General features: G+C 40.7%; 1 protein-coding gene across 8 annotated transcripts in view; it reads right to left on the bottom strand.

Annotated features, from left to right (window-relative positions):
• Nucleotides 1-9,141: 9,141 nt before the first annotated feature.
• The window catches only part of NKTR (natural killer cell triggering receptor), a 43,909-nt gene continuing 32,306 nt past the window's right edge, over nt 9,142-20,744 (bottom strand). For 6 of the 8 annotated variants that reach the window (XM_076332039.1, XM_076332040.1, XM_076332046.1 and 3 more), the window contains 6 exons: nt 18,569-18,714; nt 14,609-17,545; nt 14,267-14,362; nt 13,873-13,932; nt 13,145-13,243; nt 9,142-11,472 (listed from right to left, as the gene is read on the bottom strand). In XM_076332039.1, coding sequence (XP_076188154.1) covers nt 11,394-11,472; nt 13,145-13,243; nt 13,873-13,932; nt 14,267-14,362; nt 14,609-17,545; nt 18,569-18,714 — 3,417 coding nt within the window. In that variant the 3' untranslated portion in view covers nt 9,142-11,393. The remainder of the gene's footprint in view (nt 11,473-13,144; nt 13,244-13,872; nt 13,933-14,266; nt 14,363-14,608; nt 17,546-18,568; nt 18,715-20,744) is intronic. The other 2 variants (XM_076332041.1, XM_076332043.1) reach the window with 1 other exon arrangement.

Here is a 20,744-nt window from a genome sequence, read left to right as displayed (position 1 = left end):
AAAGTAAATTCAATAAAATTTAACCCTTTTCATGAAAAAGCATGTGGATTCTATGTTCTAGGTGGGAAAACCACAGGATTTTATAAAGGGCTTTTTTTTTTAAAAGCCCTTGACAAGACCATTGAAGAAACTAAATTGCCACTGGAGAAAAGGTCCTTTTATTGCTCGAAAGCTAGTTAAAAGACAAGAAGCAAAAGGTAGGACTTTAATGGTCACTTTTCAGGATGGAAAAGAGTCCATGATGTGGTTCACCAGAGACCGAGTCTAGGGTTTTTCAACATCCTTATCAGCAATCTGGAGGAGTAAGAGCAGACCCACATCTCCGTGTTTGCAGGTGAGGTCTTCTGAGGTCATCAAGTGCCACACCAATGGCAAGCAGCTCCAGAAGGCTCTCAAAAAAAGAAAAAGCAGAGAAGAAAGTTTCAAATGAGCTTTGGTACAGGGATTGAGAGCAGCCCTGCCGAAGAAGGACTTGGGGGTACTGGTGGATGAAAAGCTGGACATGAGCCAGCAATGTGCGCTCGCAGCCCAGAAGGCCAATCGTCTCCTGGGCTGCATCCAAAGCAGCGTGGCCAGCAGGTCGAGGGAGGGGATTCTGCCCCTCTGCTCTGCTCTGGGGAGACCCCACCTGGAGCACTGCGTCCAGCTCTGGAGCCCTCAGCATAAGAAAGACACGGACCTGTTGGAGCGGGTCCAGAGGAGGGTCACGAAAATGATCAGGGGGATGGAACACCTCTCCTGTGAAGAAAGGCTGGGAGAGTTGGGGTTGTTCAGCCTGGAGAGGAGAAGGCTTCGGGGAGACCTTGTTGCAGCCTATCAGTACTTCAAGGGGGCTTATAAAAAAGATGGGGGCAAACTTTTTGGCAGGGCCTGTTGCGACAGGACAAGGGGGAATGGCTTTAAACTACAGGGGGGTAGATTTAGACTAGATATAAGGAAGACCCTTATATCTAGTGATATAAGTGACCCTTAGTGATATCTAGTGACCCTTATATCTAGTGGTGACCCTATCACCACCCACGCTGCGGGTGGTGAAGCACTGGCACAGGTTGCCCAGAGAGGTGGTGGCTGCCCCATCCCTGGAAACATTCCAGGTCAGGTTGGACGGGGCTCTGAGCAACCTGATCTAGTTGAAGATGTCCCTGCCCAGGGCAGGGGGGTTGGGCTAGATGACCTTTAGAGGTCCCTTCCAACCCAAACTATTCTATGATTTATAATACCTAAAGTCTGGAGGAAAAAGGTCTAAACCACTGCCACCAGCAGCTCTCTGAAATCGCTGCTTCAACGTGCGGCCAAGGTGTGTTCAAAGTGGCAGCCAAAAAAAGCCAAGAAATTGTCATTTCTCTGCCTTCCCTGAGCATGTCCAACGCTCAGGGCATCACTTTGCTGCTGCAGAAAATGCTGGTGCATCCGCATTTTGAGTACTGTGTAGTCCTGATCTCCAAGAGGAGTACGACGGTGTTGGAGAAGCAGAAGGAACAACTAAAATGACTAGTGGGATGGGGCAGCTGCTTTACAAGGCGAGATGAAAAGGTCAGGACCCGTCAACCTGGAGAAGGGAAGGCTGTTGGGAACTTACGAGCGAGGTGCAGCAAATCAAAACTATTACTCAAAGGAGTAGATCAGTTTAAAACAAATAACAAAGTCCTCCTTCAGTCAGCAGCTTGCCACAAGAGCCAAATACATCAATAGATTCAAAGAAGGGTTGAAGAAATTCACGGGCGATAGGTCTGCCAACAGGTAGTAGAGGGAATGGGCAGGCTGGTACCCACCAACGCCCACGATGCAATGATTGCTGATGCTGGGAGAGCAGAGGGGAATGAACTGAAGATGTTTTGCCTTGCATGTTCTCCTGAAATATTATCTCCTGTCACTGCTGGAAAAGACTAGATAAACTTACAGGAAAATGGGGCAGCTTACTGGACCAGATTCTCCCAAATCCAGTGAGATGTGCTTGGATTACTACTTATCACCTCTAGACTTCATCAAGAAAAAGCAATAAGCTTCAGTCCTTATCCAATCCGTAGCTAAAACGTACATTAAGTGGTTCCTGCATTGCATCGTGCAAACTTAAAGACCAAATTTCTCCGACAGCTCAGAAACGCTTCGGTGTCACCTGCAAGTCACATTCGCAGCGCAGCGATGGGTTTGCTCGTTGACGAGCCAGGTGTGAAAGCTGCATGGGTCTTCCCAGCACGGGGCTTGCGGTTCAAAGGCATCTTTACACATCGAAGGGTAACGCGGTAAGAAACAGCATTTCATGAGTCAGGAAGTTATAAATTGATATCTTGATTGAAATAATTATCAAGAATTACAGGAAATACCTGGAGATGCATTTATATTCAAGAGAGTCTCTGGGGAGTAAGGGAAACTTTGCCCCAAGTAGGAGTTTCTGCTCAGGAATGGGATGCGGCACGTCAAAATGAAGTCCCACCTCTCAGACCCACCACATGGCTCCTGCCTGATGGCTTCGGTCCTCGTTTGTAAGAGCTCAGCGGGACAGGGGGGAGTCGAGACCAAGTAAGTGCTAGATATTAACTGCTTCTTCCGTATCAGTCTCCAAGTTGACTCTAACTTTTACCTGTTTTCTTAGAAGAAAACATATTCTTACTTTTTTCCTTAGATAATCTCGAGTCGGGAGGGATTTGCTACTGGTGGAGTGGCAAAGCGGATATGTGTGAACTGTATTAATTTCAAAGCACCTCTGGCTTTTAGGTCCCTGGAATCCATGAGGAGCCTTTCCATCACGAAAGGGGTATAAATTGGTAACGTGAAAGACGAGAAACCATCTCATTCAGTAAATACACACGTACAGAAAAAACAGTGAACTTTCCTCCCCTGCCTAAGCCATGGAAAATAATCCCCCAAACAAAAACATTGCCAGGGTGAAGATCACATAGAAATCGTCTGATTTATACTAGTGCTAAAGAAAAATATTAAATGCTGGTATCTGTGCTGGTATCCTTGATTGAAGGAGGATGCAGAAAGATACTCAGCAGAGAAGGTCACAGGGGTGAAGTGGAGGCCTGGAAAAGACGTCTTCGAGTGGAAAGCTCAGAGAGCGTGCACCATCACTCAGTTTTTCAAAGATAAAGTTACAGGGGGGATTAGAAACACAGTCTCCGAGGGCAACTATGGAAAACAAGCAACGGGCACCTTCAGCCAAGGTTTTGTAAGACCCAACATCCAGAAGCTCCAGTCAGACAAGCTGAAGTTCAAATTAAATTAAGACAAGCTGAAGTTCAAATTAAATTAAGACGCCAGCCCCTGCTCACATCCCCGCGTCCCCAGCGTGGCTGCAAGAGGAAAGATGGCAGGGACAGATGACACGAGGCCGGAGGAAAGCAGTGCTGGAAGGAGGGAGCATTGCTCGGAGGAGTTATTTATGATCCGCCGGGAAACCGAACAGATACACAGCCTGGGAGTCCCTGGGGATCTGTCCCAGGCCTGGTACTGCTCAAAATATTTTTTTAATAATTACTTGCATGAATAGAAAATTTGCTTCTTACAGCTGCAAATGATACCAAGCCGGGAGGGACTTCAAGTACTTTGGAGGATGGGCTGGAACTTCAAAACAATCTTGACACATTAGAGAAATAGCCTGGAAAAAAAACATAGGCTGCAATTTAGTAGAAACAAAGGGAAAACTTGCTGCTTGTGTAAGAATAGTTGAACTGCACGGCACAGCCCGGGCAGGGAGCGGGCGAGCCGGGATGCGGCAGCGCATCTCCGCCTGGACCAAGCAGCCCTCCTCACGCTGTTGCAAAAGCAGCAAACCACAGGCAGGGACACATGAACGTGGCCTGCAGGACACGTGGAGTGATGCTTTAGGTCCGCGTGGCACCGTGAAGCCTCGGCTGGAGTACGCTGGATATGATTATCTGGGGAGGTTATGGGCTGGTGGTAGACTCCAAGAGACGGTCAGATCCAAGAAGTTGCAAAAAAACCCACAAAAAACCCCTAACACCCCCAAAAAACACCCCAAAAAACCCAAAGGACCTGGAGCTATTTAGTCCAGAGAAGACCAGATTTGGACAAGAGCTAGCCCAACCCTTTTACAAATATTTAAGGCAGCCTTTTTCTTTCCACTTAAGTATTGAAGCAGAAGGGAAAAGGTCATTCTCTTCTTCTCTAACTGCAAGAAGTAGTGATGGGCTTAAGTGGCAGCAAAGGAGCTTTAGTTTAGCTATCAGAAAATATACTTTATTTTTTTTTTTTTATAGTGTGGATAGTTCAGGCAATTTTGGTTTTGGCACTTCAACGGCTGAATCTCGGTGCTGGCGATTTTTTTACAGATAGGTTGGATAAGACCTACTGCGTTTTATACAGATAGAGTTGATCCCGCCTCTGGGGAGGAGGAAACGGTGCTGCAAAGGCCCCTTTTTGCTGTACTCTCTGGCACAAACTTTTTCTGAAAGGCGTTGGTCCGAAGCTGTCGATAGCAATGAAAGACGCTCGTGGAATCTGTGCAGTTTCCTGCAGCAAGTCTATAGGAAATCCGTCCCTGAAGCTGGATTTCACCATCAGGATGGGGGTTTTTTTTTGCAGATAAAGCTGTTTTGATAAAAGAAAAAAATTTTTTTTTATTTGTTCCCCCCAGTTTAATGGAAAAAGAAGAAAGGCGCATATCACACCGCGCATTGCTACACTCAAGAAATCTAAAATCACACCAAGTAGCAAAGGCACAACTAGGCAGCCTGTGTTTTATATGTTACTAGCTCCTATTCCCAGATTCGCTACTGTTGACCAAATTACCCTCGGCCGGCTCTCATTTCTCTAATAACCAATCCTGCCGAGCTCAGCAGGGACTCGCACCTTCGCAGCACACTCGTGAGCTCTCGAGAGTGCAGAATTTCCCCAGGTGACACAAGAAGGCTTTGGTGGTACGGAGAAACCAACGTCCATCTCAACGTCTTGGGTGACGCTCTACTCTCCAGACCGTCTTTCCGCAGATGAGAACATCAAGCACTTGATATCCTCCCTCCCCCTTGTGTTTTTTGACTTCTTGAAACGAACAACTCTTTGTCACAAGGAAGAGATTTAATCTTTGAAGAAGGGAGACGTAAGGTCCGAGGTCAAGAGAGCTTCAGAGCACGGGCTGAAGGCTGTTGCTATTCAGCCAGAGCTGCAGGTCCTAGCAAAGTCAGTGGAATACGAGAGATCCAGCACGTTCCCCAAAATCACGTCCAAGCCTCGGTGCCAAATAGCAACGCTGCTTGCAGAGCAGCCGCTGCTCTTACCTTTGTGCCAGTGACTACGGGCGACATTAGCAGCCAGCGCGGAGGAACCCTGGGCAGCACCGGTCACGGGACACGATAAGGACTGATTGGTGCCTACAGGGAAGGCATTGAAAAATAAGTGAAATGAAGTGACCGGGGAACCGTTGCTTGCTGTTTCTCTCAAAATGAGAGCTAAGGACACTCAAGGAAATTATCAAACTGCACGTTACAGTAGGGAAAAAAAAAATGAATTCCCCACCGCAAGCAGTGTTGCTATTTGGCACCGAGGCTTGGACGTGATTTTGGGGAACGTGCTGGATCTCTCGTATTCCACTGACTTTGCTAGGACCTGCAGCTCTGGCTGAATAGCAACAGCCTTCAGCCCGTGCTCTGAAGCTCTCTTGACCTCGGACCTTACGTCTCCCTTCTTCAAAGATTAAATCCCTTCCTTGTGTCAAAGGTGGAAGCCATCACGCTGCAGACCTCAGAAGCATAAAGGGATTAAAAAACCCCATCCACAACTGCTTTATGCAGCCATTATTAAACACAGTGGCTCACAGGCAGCCGTGGCAAAAGCCTGCTAAGTTTACTGAGAAAGGATCAAATATTTGTCCTCCTGCTTTTTCTTTTCTTTATGCACCTGCAACTTGGTTATAATCACTGCTATGCTACTTTTATTCTAGGACCTCGCTTCTTTTATACTAGGAAAGCTTTGCAGCTGGCTCTGCCAGAGCCTGTGGAGTTCCTGAAACAACAGCCCCTCCGTATTTGAGGCTGCCCCTCAACTTGAGCGTATTTTCCGAGAGCAAGGCCTAGCCGGCAGTCAGCTGCTTTAATCTGAAATGAGCAGCGTTTGCTTTGGCCGCGTCGAGGAGGCATTGAAGGGGGGGGTTTGCCAGGGAAGCGCTCACCTCCCTTTCCCTTGAATCTCTGCGACAGCGAGTATAAACATGTAAAATTGAAATAGCTACACTGATTTAAAAAAGAAAAAGCTTTCTTTATGCCAACTATCTAGCCCTCTCAAGAGAATGGGTTTGCTTTTTCATTTTTCCTTAAACATGCTTCTTCGACCAGCACCTGAAGACCCGAAAGCCTCTGTCGATTGACTCATCTCACTGGCACGTTTCCGAAAGAGGCGGGTGTTTCTCCTGGAAGCGCAGCGATCAGCCCCTTACCCTCTGCCGTTCCCGAGGACCTTCCCAATCCTCCTCACGCTCTGCACGGCTCATTTTTGAAAATGCATCAGGGAGAAGTTACGCAGACGCTGCCCGAGCGATGGGACAGGCGGCCAAGGCACCAAGAGAGGGGAAGAACTCTTCCTCGTCCTCTCTCACGGGGTGCACGATGAGCTGGAAGAAAGCCCAAGGGGAAGGGCAGCCCCTTCCCATCTGAATTAAGGAATTAATTAAGGAATTTTGTAACCTAAGGCCAGGACTAGGGTATAATGCCAGGGTGGGAGCTACAAGCGTTCACAAGCTGCGTTGAGCTCAGCACTCTCCACGTTAGACCATCCTTTGGGTAAGGACAGCGGTCACCTTGGGCTGCGCCATGCTCTTGCAAGGACAGATATACGTCACAGCAGAAATAGCAATTAATACCAAATTAATGCCCAACCCCCCCCCTTTGCGCATCCACCGTGACTCTGAAATACTACCTTCGTTAAAAAAAAAATAAACCAAACAAACAACAACCCAACAACCCAAAACCGCCACAGACCGTCTGACTTCACGCCTGCGATCCCGTCTACTTCAGAGGGATTACATGGACATTATTAAATTCAAGACTGGGTCCCTTTAATTGTTCATGTACTTTTTAAGGTTTTAACTTACCACAGTTAAGCAGCTAAAGCATTTTAAAACCAGGTGGAAAATCATTACCGTTTCACAGCCATATTAAAAACTAATATTTATTTATAGGGATGTTAAGTAGGGGTAGAGCATGCAAAGCTTTATCTTCTCATGATTTAAGTCCCAGGCAGCGTTCAGTTTGGAAATTACACCAGATGGATTCCAGAGTGCAGCTCAAGGTCATCTAAATACTGTGTGTTCTGCTCCAAACCGTAAGCACGATCATCACGAACCACACAAAGCCATCAACAGAAATTTAATACACTGTCGGAGACCTGGTGATCTTCTGAAAGAGCACTTTAAACGCTGCTTACTCTCGTGCGCAAGGACACAAATAGCCCTTGTTTAAAAGTGATACAGTAGGAAGGAAATCTCCCCGCACGTCGGTATCGTAGGAAAAGTGCATTTATGCCGGTGCTTTGTAAATACGCGCTTTGTAAGAACGAGTTGTTCCACAGCCAGCTGGTTCATTTCACGTTGTCTCGTTCCAGGCAAGTGAAGGCACTCACCTGCAACCGGAGAGGGAACGCTTGCGCTTACAGAGCTACGCCACAACAATGTTCTGTGCACCAGGTAGTGGGTCATCTATTGCCAAAACAACAGAAGACACACAGACCTGACCTTACTTAGAACTCCCCCCCCCCCGCCCTTTTTATTTTTTCTTTTTATTAAACCACTTATACTCGAGTAATAATTTTACCACATTGCAGGATTTAAGACTTTTTAATAGAAAAATGTCACTAACGAGTAACACACAAGCGGGTGTCAGCCACTCTATTTTTAACACCGCGTGCTCCGGCACAGCGCCCTGCCTCCAGCCTCCTCCCCACGCTCCGGCTTGCTGCCGGAGCCGGCTCGAGGGGACGGCTTGACCTCTACGGCAGCGGGTCCGCAGCACCCGAGAGCAGCCCCGCCACCCTGATGTTTAACCGCGGCACAGAAGATGGCTTGTTAGGCGCAAAAAGCAACGTTACGCATTTAAAAGGCAGGTCGTTGACTACCTCTCTAACACGGAAGACAGGCTGTTTTACGCCACAGCGCAACGCAGAGGTTGTCCAACGTTTCTTACACTATTGCTTTTCTCTGCTGTCTTTGATGTAGCCATTCACCCTTCCCCGACCTTAAATTTTTTTTTTTTTTTTTTTTTTTAAACACCTTTCATGGCCACAGCTCCATCACCTGGAGTTCCTACTTCTCCTGCCTAGGATTTCTTGTGCCTCCTCTGCAAAGGCAGTGCTCCGAAGTTTGGGAAGTGCCAGGTTAACCAGACCACGCTAAAGACTAAATCGAACGACGAGGAAACACGTCCGCTTGTCCTTTTTACCTTAGACCAAGGCAATTAGCCCTTCCATTAGGACAAAGCCGGTATGTTCCAATGAAATCCAGTTTTTCTGGAACAGCAGGTCTAAAAGACTAATGGATTAGTCCGCTGAGCCATTACACCTGCTGACTTGAACTAATACCACCACATTTCCAATACGCTACGGAAACGATGCGGGAATGTGTATTTGGGAAAGAAGATTTAGCAAAGTAGTTAAACTCAGCACGTTTAGAGCTTTCCGTGTAGATCCGTTACGTGTATCTTTTCACAAAGGATAGGAACCTTTTATATATCTTGAGGAAACGGCGAGACCTCAGATCACTTGGAAATTTCAAAATATTTGTTCCTCCAATGACTATTATGTAAACCCAGTCCAGAGTCTTGCTGAGGAATCATTCTCTATGTAGGTCAGGAAAAGGAAAGGCAACTTGTACGTAGTCTTGCAAGGGACAAAAGCGGATACAGAAATTGAAGTATATTTTTTACTTTTCCTGCCTGTTCCCCTCAAGCAGCAACGGATTTTTCCAGATGTAGAGAAAACAGCATTTGCAGATATGTACAAAAGTTTATTTTACAAACAGCAACTACTTTTGAATAACAAAATTGCAAAAACATAGACCAACATTAGAAAACCAGCTCAGGGGTACATTTTCTATCTGAAGCACAATTTAACAGACTCCACTAAGTAAAAATACTCCCCCCCCCCCCCCCCCCACCTACCTTCCCTCACACCCCTCCCCAACCATTTACCAGATGGAATTTCTTTATAAAGCTTGAATTCAAGATATGAAATAGACATTAGTGACACTGCAGTAATTTTGGACAACTACAATTAATTGCTTGACCGGATTTCTATTACCTTTTCCCGGCCTTCAAAATAAAAAGTCAACTCAGATCTGAAATATGACAAAGTCCGGTTCTGGAGCAATTTTTTCCTCTAATAAGTATTGAATGGCAATGTTTATATTTGTGTGTTTTGTTATACCACTAGCCCACTAGTTCTACTTTCTCAGTAAGGGAAAAAACAAGTTACATTTGTACTTAAAACTATGAAACTGCAACAAACATTATCTTGAGTTAGCAATGAAATATTTGTTCAGGACTTTGAAATGGCTGCTACTGTTGGAAACGTGTCTGTAAATATGTATACCGACTTGAGTAATAAATGTACTTCATGTTAAAAAGCATAAGCAGCTTACAAAATATTGATTCGAAAGGATTACGTGCACACACTTTTTCACTGAATTACAAGAGTAAGAAGGGTGTGAGTCCAGAATTTTGGGTTCTTCCAGAAAGTGAAAAACCTATATGAAAAATTCAGTTTTAGGAACCTGCATACAAATGTCTTATTCAGCTCTTCATGGACAGAAATGGAAGGCATCATTACAGTCTCCAAACATCACTCTGAACTTTCTTTTCATGTTTCAGAAGTGTACCAAAAGCTAATTTTGGATAGCTTAATTCAATCAACGAGACAGTATGAATTGACGTCTAAGCAAGAAATTACCACTTTTAATTTTCAAAGCTGTTGGGTCCTGATGAGATTTAAAAAAAAAAATCCATTTTCAGTATTCGAAAACATTTGAGAAAGTGAAAGCAATCTCAAGATATTACAGAAAGTCAGTAATGAAAACTATTATAATACAACAGTACTCATTAGCTCTAATAAAGCTATGTTAGTCTGTTTTGTTACTACAGACCCCTCTTTTCAGGTTACATTATGCCATTAAAAAAACCTGTTTCTTACTACACAGCTTTCTAAACACTGAAAAACTTCACAAATTATTTGAAATCAACTCAATCAGAATATTGCAAAAATTACTCAATGCTCTTCAGCTTAAATCTATGGGTTTTTTGCAAACCGTTTACCTGTAACATGGAGGCGTTTTTGGTATTAAACTTTACTTTGAAAGTATCGTCCATGCTTTTTATCAGGCATACCAGTATTTTTGTAGTCATATCACTTTAACAATATATAGTTCAGGATCTGTAATATCAATATCCGATATTCCCTATGGCAGATGGGATACATCTACAGACATTTTATAAAGGAACCATTATGGTTTGCTTTCTCAAAAAATTATCATCACGTAAGTTTTTAAAAAAGTGTTTTGAACAAACTCATGATATACCCAACAGTTTACAACATTCAACATCAAAATGTGTTGAAGTATGCCAAGCACTGCAATATGAATTGAAACAAAATTCAAAAAGTGTTTAGAAATGCTTTTTTCAAGACTCTTAAGAACACTGCTGTTTATCACAAAATTCACTTTTAAACAGAAAAGTTTAGACAAGTTGGATATTAAGATCAAAACTCATTCATCACACTTTTGCTCACTGCTTGTCAGTTTGACAATTCCCATTGTGCCTAATCTCACCCTTTTCAGCAAGCTTCTGTAACATCACAGTACAGCAAGGATTAAGACAGAGTGGCAGTCTTTGTTTTCATCACCTAGCTGTTGTGTATACACTGTGTACAATGCAATAATCAACAAACAAGACAGCATGGAACCCATCTTCCAGCATTAAAAAAAGAATTGTAATAAACTAGAAATGGCAGCCTTTGTAAGAAGTTTTCTTCACAGTTTTATAGTTGCTAGCATATATTCAATAGCAACGGGCAGAAAGCCCTACGGTGTTTATAAACACACTTGAAGACAGTACTGATTGCTGCACCCAGAAAAGCGGTGGCAGCAAATTCACCTAAGTGTCATTCATGGCTTGGAAAATCCGATTCAAGGAAATAAAACTGGGGTTTTTTTCCTATTTTGTAAAAGTAGCATTTGACATAAAAAAAACCCCCAAAACAAACCAGTTGAGTCAAGCTCAGTGCTTCTCTCTGTAAGTATACAGTCAGTCAAGTGAGTTCACTGTTAAATGGTAAAGTTTCAGCTAACTCGGTAAACACCCTTCAACTTCACTTGTGACACTGTCAAAACAGGTTCTTTTAACATAACACTGAAAAAATTATCAAATACAGTTTCCATCATCAAAGAAACGTTTTCAGCTGTATCTGCTGCTTTCACTGGGACTTCGATTGTTAGAGTAACTGCGATCGCTTTCACTGTCAGAGCCGTAAGATCTACAAAGAAAAGATTAAAATGCCTCAAAATTGTATTTCGAGCTTCAAATTCCAAATTGCATCATGTAAAAAAATTGTCAAGACAGACACACGCGAGACAAGAAGAAAACATACAAGAAGTCTTTTACAGGATCATATTTCTTGTAACTGAAGTATTCATTAAGGGACACTCAAAATTAAAATAATCATTAACTTTACATGATGAAAACCCTGCGTAACTCAAGTCACACTGTGTTTGCAACTATAAAATTTCTTGCTTTCTCTGATACAGCTAAGAAATCATCCCAAATAACTGTTTTTGTAAATGTGAATAGCTGACTGAAAAGCATACTCTAACAAATACAATTTTATATTGCAAGCGTTCCTCAACTAAGATAATTTCACAAATCCTTACTTTATATATTGCAGTTTTTTGTTTGAAGAAGGGTCTTAAAAATTAGGCCCCATAACAACAACAGGAGTGCGTGAGTGTCTGCAGAGTGGAAGTTGTAGATTAAAATGTTTTGGCTTAACCAGAAGAATTCCAAGCTCAGCACCTAGCCAAACATCAAGATAGAGTCCAGATGGTTTCAGACAAACCACAGGACATATTCAAATTACACAGAATAAACTTTCTTTAGAGATTTTCTAGCCTCGTGCCTGTAAGGAAAGCTTTCTAAATGAAAGATGAGCATATCCTAATCCAACACTGTTTCTCTGAAGCTTCCCAACATCCTAAAACAATGATTTTGTAAGTCTATTTCCACACTCTTCGTTAATCTCACTAATTTCCCCTCAAACACAAGATGAAAGTTGTCTTACTGTCAGAACTAGATGAGGAAATGGGTGAGAGCAAAGTCCATTAAGAGTTGGTACAAAGTTGTGAAAAAATAAGTATGAGGACAGCAGAGGATGAAAATTTACGGTAGTCTTAGAGATCTGCCTGATTTACCACTGACTAGTACGGGACATACTAAAAGGTACAAAAAGAAGTCACCACCGATATTCACTACATTATATATAGAAATCTCTCTCTCTCCCCCGCATCTCCTGTTCCACTTCTGATCTTTGTGAAATGTGCTCACTTACACCTACATAATTCCCCCGGACTGAGTAGAATAAAGTTTATCCTAAATTCATCAGAAGCACACTGGATTTGCAGGTAAAAAGTTCTTTCAAAATATGTTCTAGGAAGTTAAAAATTAATTCTGGATAGCACTGCAATTTTTAATTTCCCTTGCAGATTTTTAAAATCCACTTTTGCAGTCTAACCAAAAAGAATTTGGTTACATCCAATGGAATTCTTTGCATACCACGTAGCTTTTAATCCATAATAGGGCACTTGATTTAAATCTTAAGCTACTTCATTGTAGTTTTTAAGAAACATTTAAAATTATTAAAAAAAACCAAACATGCTTATTTTGAATGCATACATACAATGAACTGGAACCTTCTCAAGTCTTTCTTATCCTAGTTTCTTCCCCATCCTCAAATTTAGTATGTCAGAAATTCTGATTTCCTCACTCACACACTTGCTCTAATTTTAATTGTTTTAATTATTACTTTTGGTAACAATGTATTTTCTATGCTGGGGGGGGACACGACCCATTAGCCTTCATGAACATCCTAAGTATATATTTAGCAAATTCTTTTGCATAAATACAGTGTCAAAGTCACACTAGCAAAAACATACCTGGATCGCCTATCATAACTTCTAGATCTTCGATAGCTGTCACTCCTTTTACTTCTACTTCGACTTCTGCTATAGTAACTGTCATATGTATATGACCTACTTCAAAGGGAAAAGAAAGTAATTGTAAATTTGCAGTTTCTTGTCCAAAATGCTATTTATTTTAAACGTATGTTTTAAAGACATTTATATACAGAGATGAGTGGCTATATAGAAATTACTTTTGAAGGATGCGGCAAACAGAATAATTCTACATTTTATAAAAGTTTAAATACAAGAACAAGTATCTTCAAAACAGTAAAAATCTCAAATTTATTAGTCTAGAAAAGACTTACTAAGCATTCAAAAAGTTTTGCGTTTTCTCTACAAATTGTAGATGCGGTAAAAATCTTGGTTGCTAATACTTCTGAAAACAAGTAACAAAGCGATTCCATTTATAACTCAATTTTATTTTAACAATAAAGGGAAATGTGTTCACTATTACTTATCTCGTATCACCACCTATAACTGTAATGCCAGAACGATTTGGTTATTTTCAGCTTTTAGAAGTGTCTTACGTTGATTTTGCTTTGATTCAAGTTGCTATCACGATACTATATTTTTAATATATTTTTAAAATATATTTAGATATATTTATATCTCTATATATAGATAAAGGGGTATTCTTATACGAGGATATTTTTTTAATAAGTACATTTATTGCAGAGTTTGTATAAAACTATAATCCATACCTGGATCGACTGTGATGACCGTAAGAACTACTTCTGGATCTACTTCTACTATAGGTTCGACTGACAAAAAAAAAACCAGAGACATTTTGAGTTAATCAGAAACAAGTGCTGAAGAGAGCGGGAGGAGAGGGGGAACGAGAGGAGGGGAACATGTTTTGCTCAGAATTCCTTATCCATACTACAAAACATTAAACAAAATTATTTTTCAGTAACAGCAAATTTTGAAATCTGACTATTCCAACTTGCACGTTTCAAGTAGATACTTCAGACTGCAGCATGCATAGCTAAGCACATTTCCAGCTCGCTCGGAGACTGAAGCATCGGACTGCTGTGCCTAATTTACTGGTTTTGTAATACACCCCAACGCTATCTCCAATTAGAGCTACTTGCTTACCTACGACTCTTGTAACTGTGGTAAGAACTACTTCGACTTCTTGACCGATCTCTACTATACCATCCTCTGCTTCGGCTTCTTGTATAGCTTCTTGACCTACAATCAATGAACAACTTTGAAAAGCACAAAAATAGAATATAACTGAAGAGAAGAGCAGCAGAAAACAGGAAGCAAATGCATTATAAAGCTTTATCTTTTAAGCTAAGTATTTATTGCATGCTTGCTAAATGATACAATGCTGTTTAAAAGAAAAACGTGAGCTGAAAAAGAAAAACATGCCTTAAAAATATCAGAACATTCAAGTTAACACAGTAGGCTGTGGGAATAGCACAAACTTCCTACCTATATGAATACGTAGAACTTCGGGATCGACTTCTTGAGTGACTGTAAGATATGGACCTTGTTCTGTGTCTGGATTTAGATTCAGATTTACTTCGTGACCTACTGAGACTCCTGGACGGGCTATTGTCATCTCTACTTGGAGATTCTTCCTCACTGGAACTTTCTTGGTTCCTTGGCCTTCGATTTAGCCGTGCTGTTTTTCTAACTTCATCAAACAGAGAGCCAGGCCTTACTTTATTTTTGGCTTTTATTTCAATTCTTAAACCTGCTGGTTTAGGCTCTGGTGCTGAAGCTACGTTCTTAACTTCCGTGGCAGTACTAATTGTTGCTGGTTGTAAGTTACCAACACCTTGCAAAGGCTTCCATTTATTATCTATCATATTGCTTTGTGTACTTTCAGTAATTTCACTTTTTAAACTACAGTCTTTAGCACTAGACACAGGGACAGAGTTATTTTCTTGCCTTCCCGTTTCTTTTTCTTCTTTAATATTAATAAAGTCTATGATATTGTTTCCTAGTTTGACAGCATCTTGTTCAGGGGTCTCAACCTGTAAATCTTTGTTTATACTAGCACTTAAAGCCTGAAGTTTAGCAGTGAGAATGACAGGAGTCAAAATGTCCACATCAACCTTCCCTGGTGAGTTACGATCTGGAGTACAAATCTCCATGTTGTCATCTGTCTGAATAACATCTTCCAATCCGTTCTGGTTACTTTCTTCAGCTTGTTTAATCTCATTCTTGCAAGCGGTCACATTTATTCCTGAGTTTAAAATACTGGCTGAAGCATTTGTTTCAATGCTATCTTTATTAAGGTTACTGCGATCTGGTGAGGCATCACATGTAGTGTTTTTACCTAAAAGGTTTTCATCCGCACAAGACTTTTCACCATTTCCCATTTTATCTTTGTCTATTTCATCCTTTTCATAAACTTTTCTATCCTTTATGTCCCTGGTTAGCTGCTTTTCTTTATCATCCTTGGTAACCGGCTTTTCATTTATCTCATCTTCATCTTCTTCACCAAACTCCAGGGGGGGCTGCCAATGAAACGTTTCTTTCCTTTTCTGAACTTTGTGTTTCTTCTCCTTTTTCCCTTTTGATTTTTCTTTTGCTTTTTTGGCATGTGATTTTTTAAGAGTTTTTTTCGATCCATGTTTGTGTTTTTTTGACTTTCCTCTAATGTTAGTTGAGCTAGAACAAGAACTGTCAGATTCAGAAGATGACAACTGTTTGCTTGTCTTCCACGTACAATCAGAATCCAAAAAGCCGTCTGAAGAATTTGACTGTTTTTTTATCCTTTTGGTAACACTAAGCTCTGTGTCAGAGCCTGATGTGGCCTCTCCTTCTTCTTTACTAGAAGAGGGTCTGGAATCTCCCCTATTATGCCTTGCCTCTCCTCTTTCGGAATTTGATTCAGAGTCCCATTTACTACCTGAGTAGGATTTTCGTTTAGTTTTTGCACCACCTCTAGGTTGCTCAGAAGATTTCTCCTTAGCTGCTTTCTTTTTAGCATGATCAGAATCCCGCTCACATTTGGATTTCTCCTCCCCTCTCTCAGAACTTAAGCTATTTTTATCCTGTTTCTGAGTATCTCCTTCTAATTGAAAACGGCCTTCTTTTTCTTGGACTACTTTCATTTTGGCAGAACGCTCACTGTCAGTAGAGAAGTCTGAAGATGATAAACTGTCAGTCTCTTTCAATCCTTGAGAAGACTCATCGTAGTCTTTCGTACACTTATAAGGGAGAGTACTTTCAGAGCTCGTTTCTTGCCTCAGTTTAAGAGACCGCGCATTTTGATCATTTGATGCAGATTTTCTTTTGTTTCTGTGTCTATCATCATCACTAAGGGAATAATAAGATGTCGACTCACTATAACCTGACCTGTCACTGCGGTATTTACTCGGTGATGGTGATCTGCCAGAAGAACGAGACTTTGTCCCAGAGCTAGATGGACTTCTAGATCTCGTATAAGATCTTGAGTACGACCTACTTCGAGAGGACCTGCTTCTTGATCTTAGCCAACTGTCTGAGCTTCTGTCACTATGATATCTGGAATAACCGCTTCGATCGCTATCTGAACTCCTTTGTCGCTTACAGTATGAGGAAGAAGTGTTAGCCTCTTTAATAACTACTAAATTGTAATTAGTTTGTGTAGGTATTAAATGGGTTGTTTTAGCTTTCATTTCCTGAATTCGCTCGTAAGATGGCTTCCATGGTTTCTGCCCAGGTTTCCACCTTGACGGCGGTGGGCTGTCACTTAAAGGTATAACAGGGAGGTTTTCCGGGACAACTGGTGGTACGACAACTTTATCACTGGGGAGTATAACTGCTCGTACAGGCTCAGCAGTCTTGTTCAACTTACTTTCGTTTAATCGTGTTGAAATATTTCGTGGAGAATTGGAAACTGTCTTTTGATGCCTAGGGTTAGAACTTGACCTCGACCTACTTCGAGAACGAGATGATTTAGAGGCTGATCTTGATCTAGAACTTCTTCGGGAATAAGATCTTGATTTAGACCTAGATCTGGACTTGGACCTGTAGTATGATCGAGTCCCTCTACTTGATAAAGTTGATGAACTCTGGTCTTCCTTATCAGATTTAGACCAGTCTCTTCTGGATGAATGTCTAGAAGACGACGAAGAAGAACGAGATTTCCTCTCACGATCACAAGATGATTTTGTCTTCCTGAGGAAGGAATGAGAGGATTCTACATCTGATGAGGCTGATGTTTTCTTTTTTTTTGTTTGCTTATGCTTTTTGAAATGCTTCTGCTTTTTAGATTTCTTTTTATGTTTCACCTTCTTTTTCTCTTTTCTGTGCTTTTTGTGATGGCTGGAATATCTCACAGTGCTTAGATCAGAATAACCGTTATGTGACCAAGATCTTGATCTCCGTGATGCACTTCTTTCATCCCATCTGCTTGTACATGGATCACTCAACCTTAAAAACAAACAAGTAAGCCCCACGCTAAGTGGAAATTCTTTAAAAAAAACTATGATAAACTAAGTATTTTCCCCTCCTCTAAGGCAATTAAGTTTAAAAACAATTAACACCACCTCCCCTTTACTACCAGACAACTGTGTTTTGACCGAGCTTGTTACATTCATTTTAAGACACAATTACACCACTATCAACAGAGCTTCTTCTCCCTAAGAAATGAATTAGCCAACATCAGCAAGTTTTGCATATTGTAGAACCTGTGTAAAGAGATTTAACGTTTAATTTTAAGTCCATAGGACTTTGAGTAGTTACAGCTACCACTACAACTACGGGATTCATAAACCACGTTTAAATTTACATTTAAACGCTTCATCTTATTAAGTATTCTTTTAGCTGGTACCCTGCAATATATCAATAAACTGAATGCACTCAGTATATAAAAAGACTTATCATAAACAATTGCAATTATTCAATAATGATTATATAGAATATTCTTCAGTTTTGCTTTTGGGGTTTATCTATTGTAATTTGATACAAGCTCATATTTAGTATTAAGCAATCAAATTCTGGAGAGCTGGCTTCCATCACAGAGTTTGTAACTGCAGAAAGAACATATAACTAAAACAATATAGGATTGGTGGATTAAATTGTTTTATTCAGTATCCAAAGAAACCATATAACCGAGTTTGAAGCTAAATGAAATCTGACATGACTAGCTCGATGGAACGCAACAGGAAACTAGACAGGTCAGTTAATGACTGCTTAAATAGGTATCCAAGATGGCACCATCAGAAACAACTCTTCTGACGCTTTTCAGCACGTGTTCATCTGGTGTCACATTAGCAAAGTAGAAAGGTTTTAAGAAAGTTTTCAACTTCCAATTTTAAGAATTTAAAGGGAATGTGTTAACCACAAAGATATTTACATTTTTTATTCAAACATGAATGACATGGTACATCTACACTATCTATTAAAGCTTGTGTAAAAAACCAAGACATTTTAAATTTGTAGTAAGGATCTTACTTATCGCCTTTACTCCACTTTTCTCCACTAGGTGGTCTATACGTTCGCAATCTCTGCATTTCCTCTTTCCAGTGAGGAGGAGTCTCACTGCTTTCATCATCATCAGATTCAGAACATGATCGTGATCGAGGTGGGGTGTGATATCGCTACGAAAACAAAGAAAGATAGTTGCATAATATATTTTTCATTAAAAGAGACTGGATAATAAAGAAAATATACCGTGACTCTTACACGGATTTTGCATGCATCTTCACAACACAAGCCAGACAACATTATCCATACGAAGTCCATGAAGAAAACACATTCTAGATTTCCTGCCAAAAATACCCACTTTTGGTATGCATATAACCAGCATGTGTGACTGGATTACACAGCTAGCATTTCTCAAAGCTTGAGAGGGGGAAGCTAAGCCATTTTTCCAAAACGTAAAAGGAAGAATTAAGGAAGAGGTCATGGATTCCTTTTACATAATACCTTTTGAAATAACACAATTACTGCAGATAACCAACTTTTTTTCAGGATACTAAAGCACAGATGTTTCACTTCAGTTAGCAGACACTTAACTGCTTGTCTGGGTAAAGACAAGCTCTATTTCTAAAGTTACTGCTGTTCAGCCCTTCAGAAATGGGAATCCAGTTTAGACACCTTCCAAGCAAAAAATAACTAACTAAAAATAATCTTTCACAAAAGTGTAATGAAGCTTCATACTTAAAAAAACATGCTTAGGCACAGCATTTAAGTAGGCAATAAGAGCTAATTGTGCAGCAGAGAAAAAACTCTAATATTGCTAACTCATTATTTTCCATTACCCAGTTGGATACACACTTAGATAAATTCTGTGAGGAAATTAGATGCTCATTGACTCAATAAAGAAAAACATCTGGATTTTACTCAATTATTTTGAGTCACTTATAAAAGCAAGCAATATGTGGAAGAAAAAATACATTGCCCCCCAGAATAAAACCAGAAAGATGCATGTATTGGTTTATTCAGTTAATTACAGGCAGAAGTCTTTAAAACAACCTGTTCATGTAAGAAAATAAAGATAACCTGCCATGAAGATTTGGAGGTTCCTATCCTTTGAGCTGAAGCAATGACTAATTAAAAAAAAAAATATGCTTTTACAGAAGAATGGCATATAATAGGTTCCTAAGGTTTCATGGATCTCCCTAATTCTCTCGTGTTATACTCAGGAGTCTCTCAGAACCCAAGAGGATTCAAAACTAAACACAAGTATCTTGAAAAACATCAAACAAGTTCACCCTGGATAGAAACTGTTGCCAATCAGACTATTAGAGATGGCAGAAAAATGTGTTTCTCCAACTAATTGCTAGTCCTAAATTATTTCTGGTATTACTGGTTTTCATTCTTAATTTTGCCAAGAGGGTGCCAAAATTACAAAAAGACACAGACACCCAAATCCCTGGCAAAAGCCAATTCCACTCAGCTTTAAGCAATTTTTCCAGAAGTCTTTATTTACATAAGTATTTCAAAACATTCCGTTTAAAAGGCTTCCTTTAGTGCACATCACAAGTGTCAAATACAAATGAAAGCTGTCAGATGCAGCAAGGACAGCTATCAGATTTAATGTCAAGGCTGGCAAACAAGGTTTGGTTCTCAGGTGAGGCCCAAACACTACAATACCTTGTTCCATGCTAGGGCCATCTAAGCCGTTAATTTTGTGGCTTAAAATAATTGCATCATGGGGATCAGTAGAAAAGTACTTCTCAAATCCAGTGGCTATCACGTAAGAAAATCATGCTCAGAGGAGTCTCAGTTAAGACCATTCTTACAAAAAGTGTCTTCAGCTATACAGATATTGATCTCTCTGTATAAACTTTTTTTTTTGAGGACTTTCACTTGCACAAAAATGTGGCAGGATCAAGCCTTCGTTTGGTTTATGGTTACCCAAATGCTGCCTGTTAATTGATCCAGGAAAACATTCTAAAGGGGAAGAATACGCTCCGTCATGGTATGCTACAATTTGAAACACACCAGAATCAAATGCACAATTACAAAAGCTTTTCTTACTTTCTCACTCTTCTACTGACTGAAAAACAACAGTGTAGCTGTGCAGTGTTTTGGACCCTGTATCATGGGTTTTTAAAAAGAGACAAGAAAACTTTTGCTTGAGTACAGTGGCACTAAACACAAAAACCTTCAGGATACCAGAGAC

The sequence above is a fragment of the Aptenodytes patagonicus genome, chromosome 2 (assembly GCF_965638725.1).
Source record: "Aptenodytes patagonicus chromosome 2, bAptPat1.pri.cur, whole genome shotgun sequence".
In the NCBI taxonomy this organism is placed as follows: Eukaryota; Metazoa; Chordata; class Aves; order Sphenisciformes; family Spheniscidae; genus Aptenodytes; species Aptenodytes patagonicus.
Note: the sequence above shows the minus strand (reverse complement) of the source record. Positions and strands in the feature narration are given on the sequence as shown.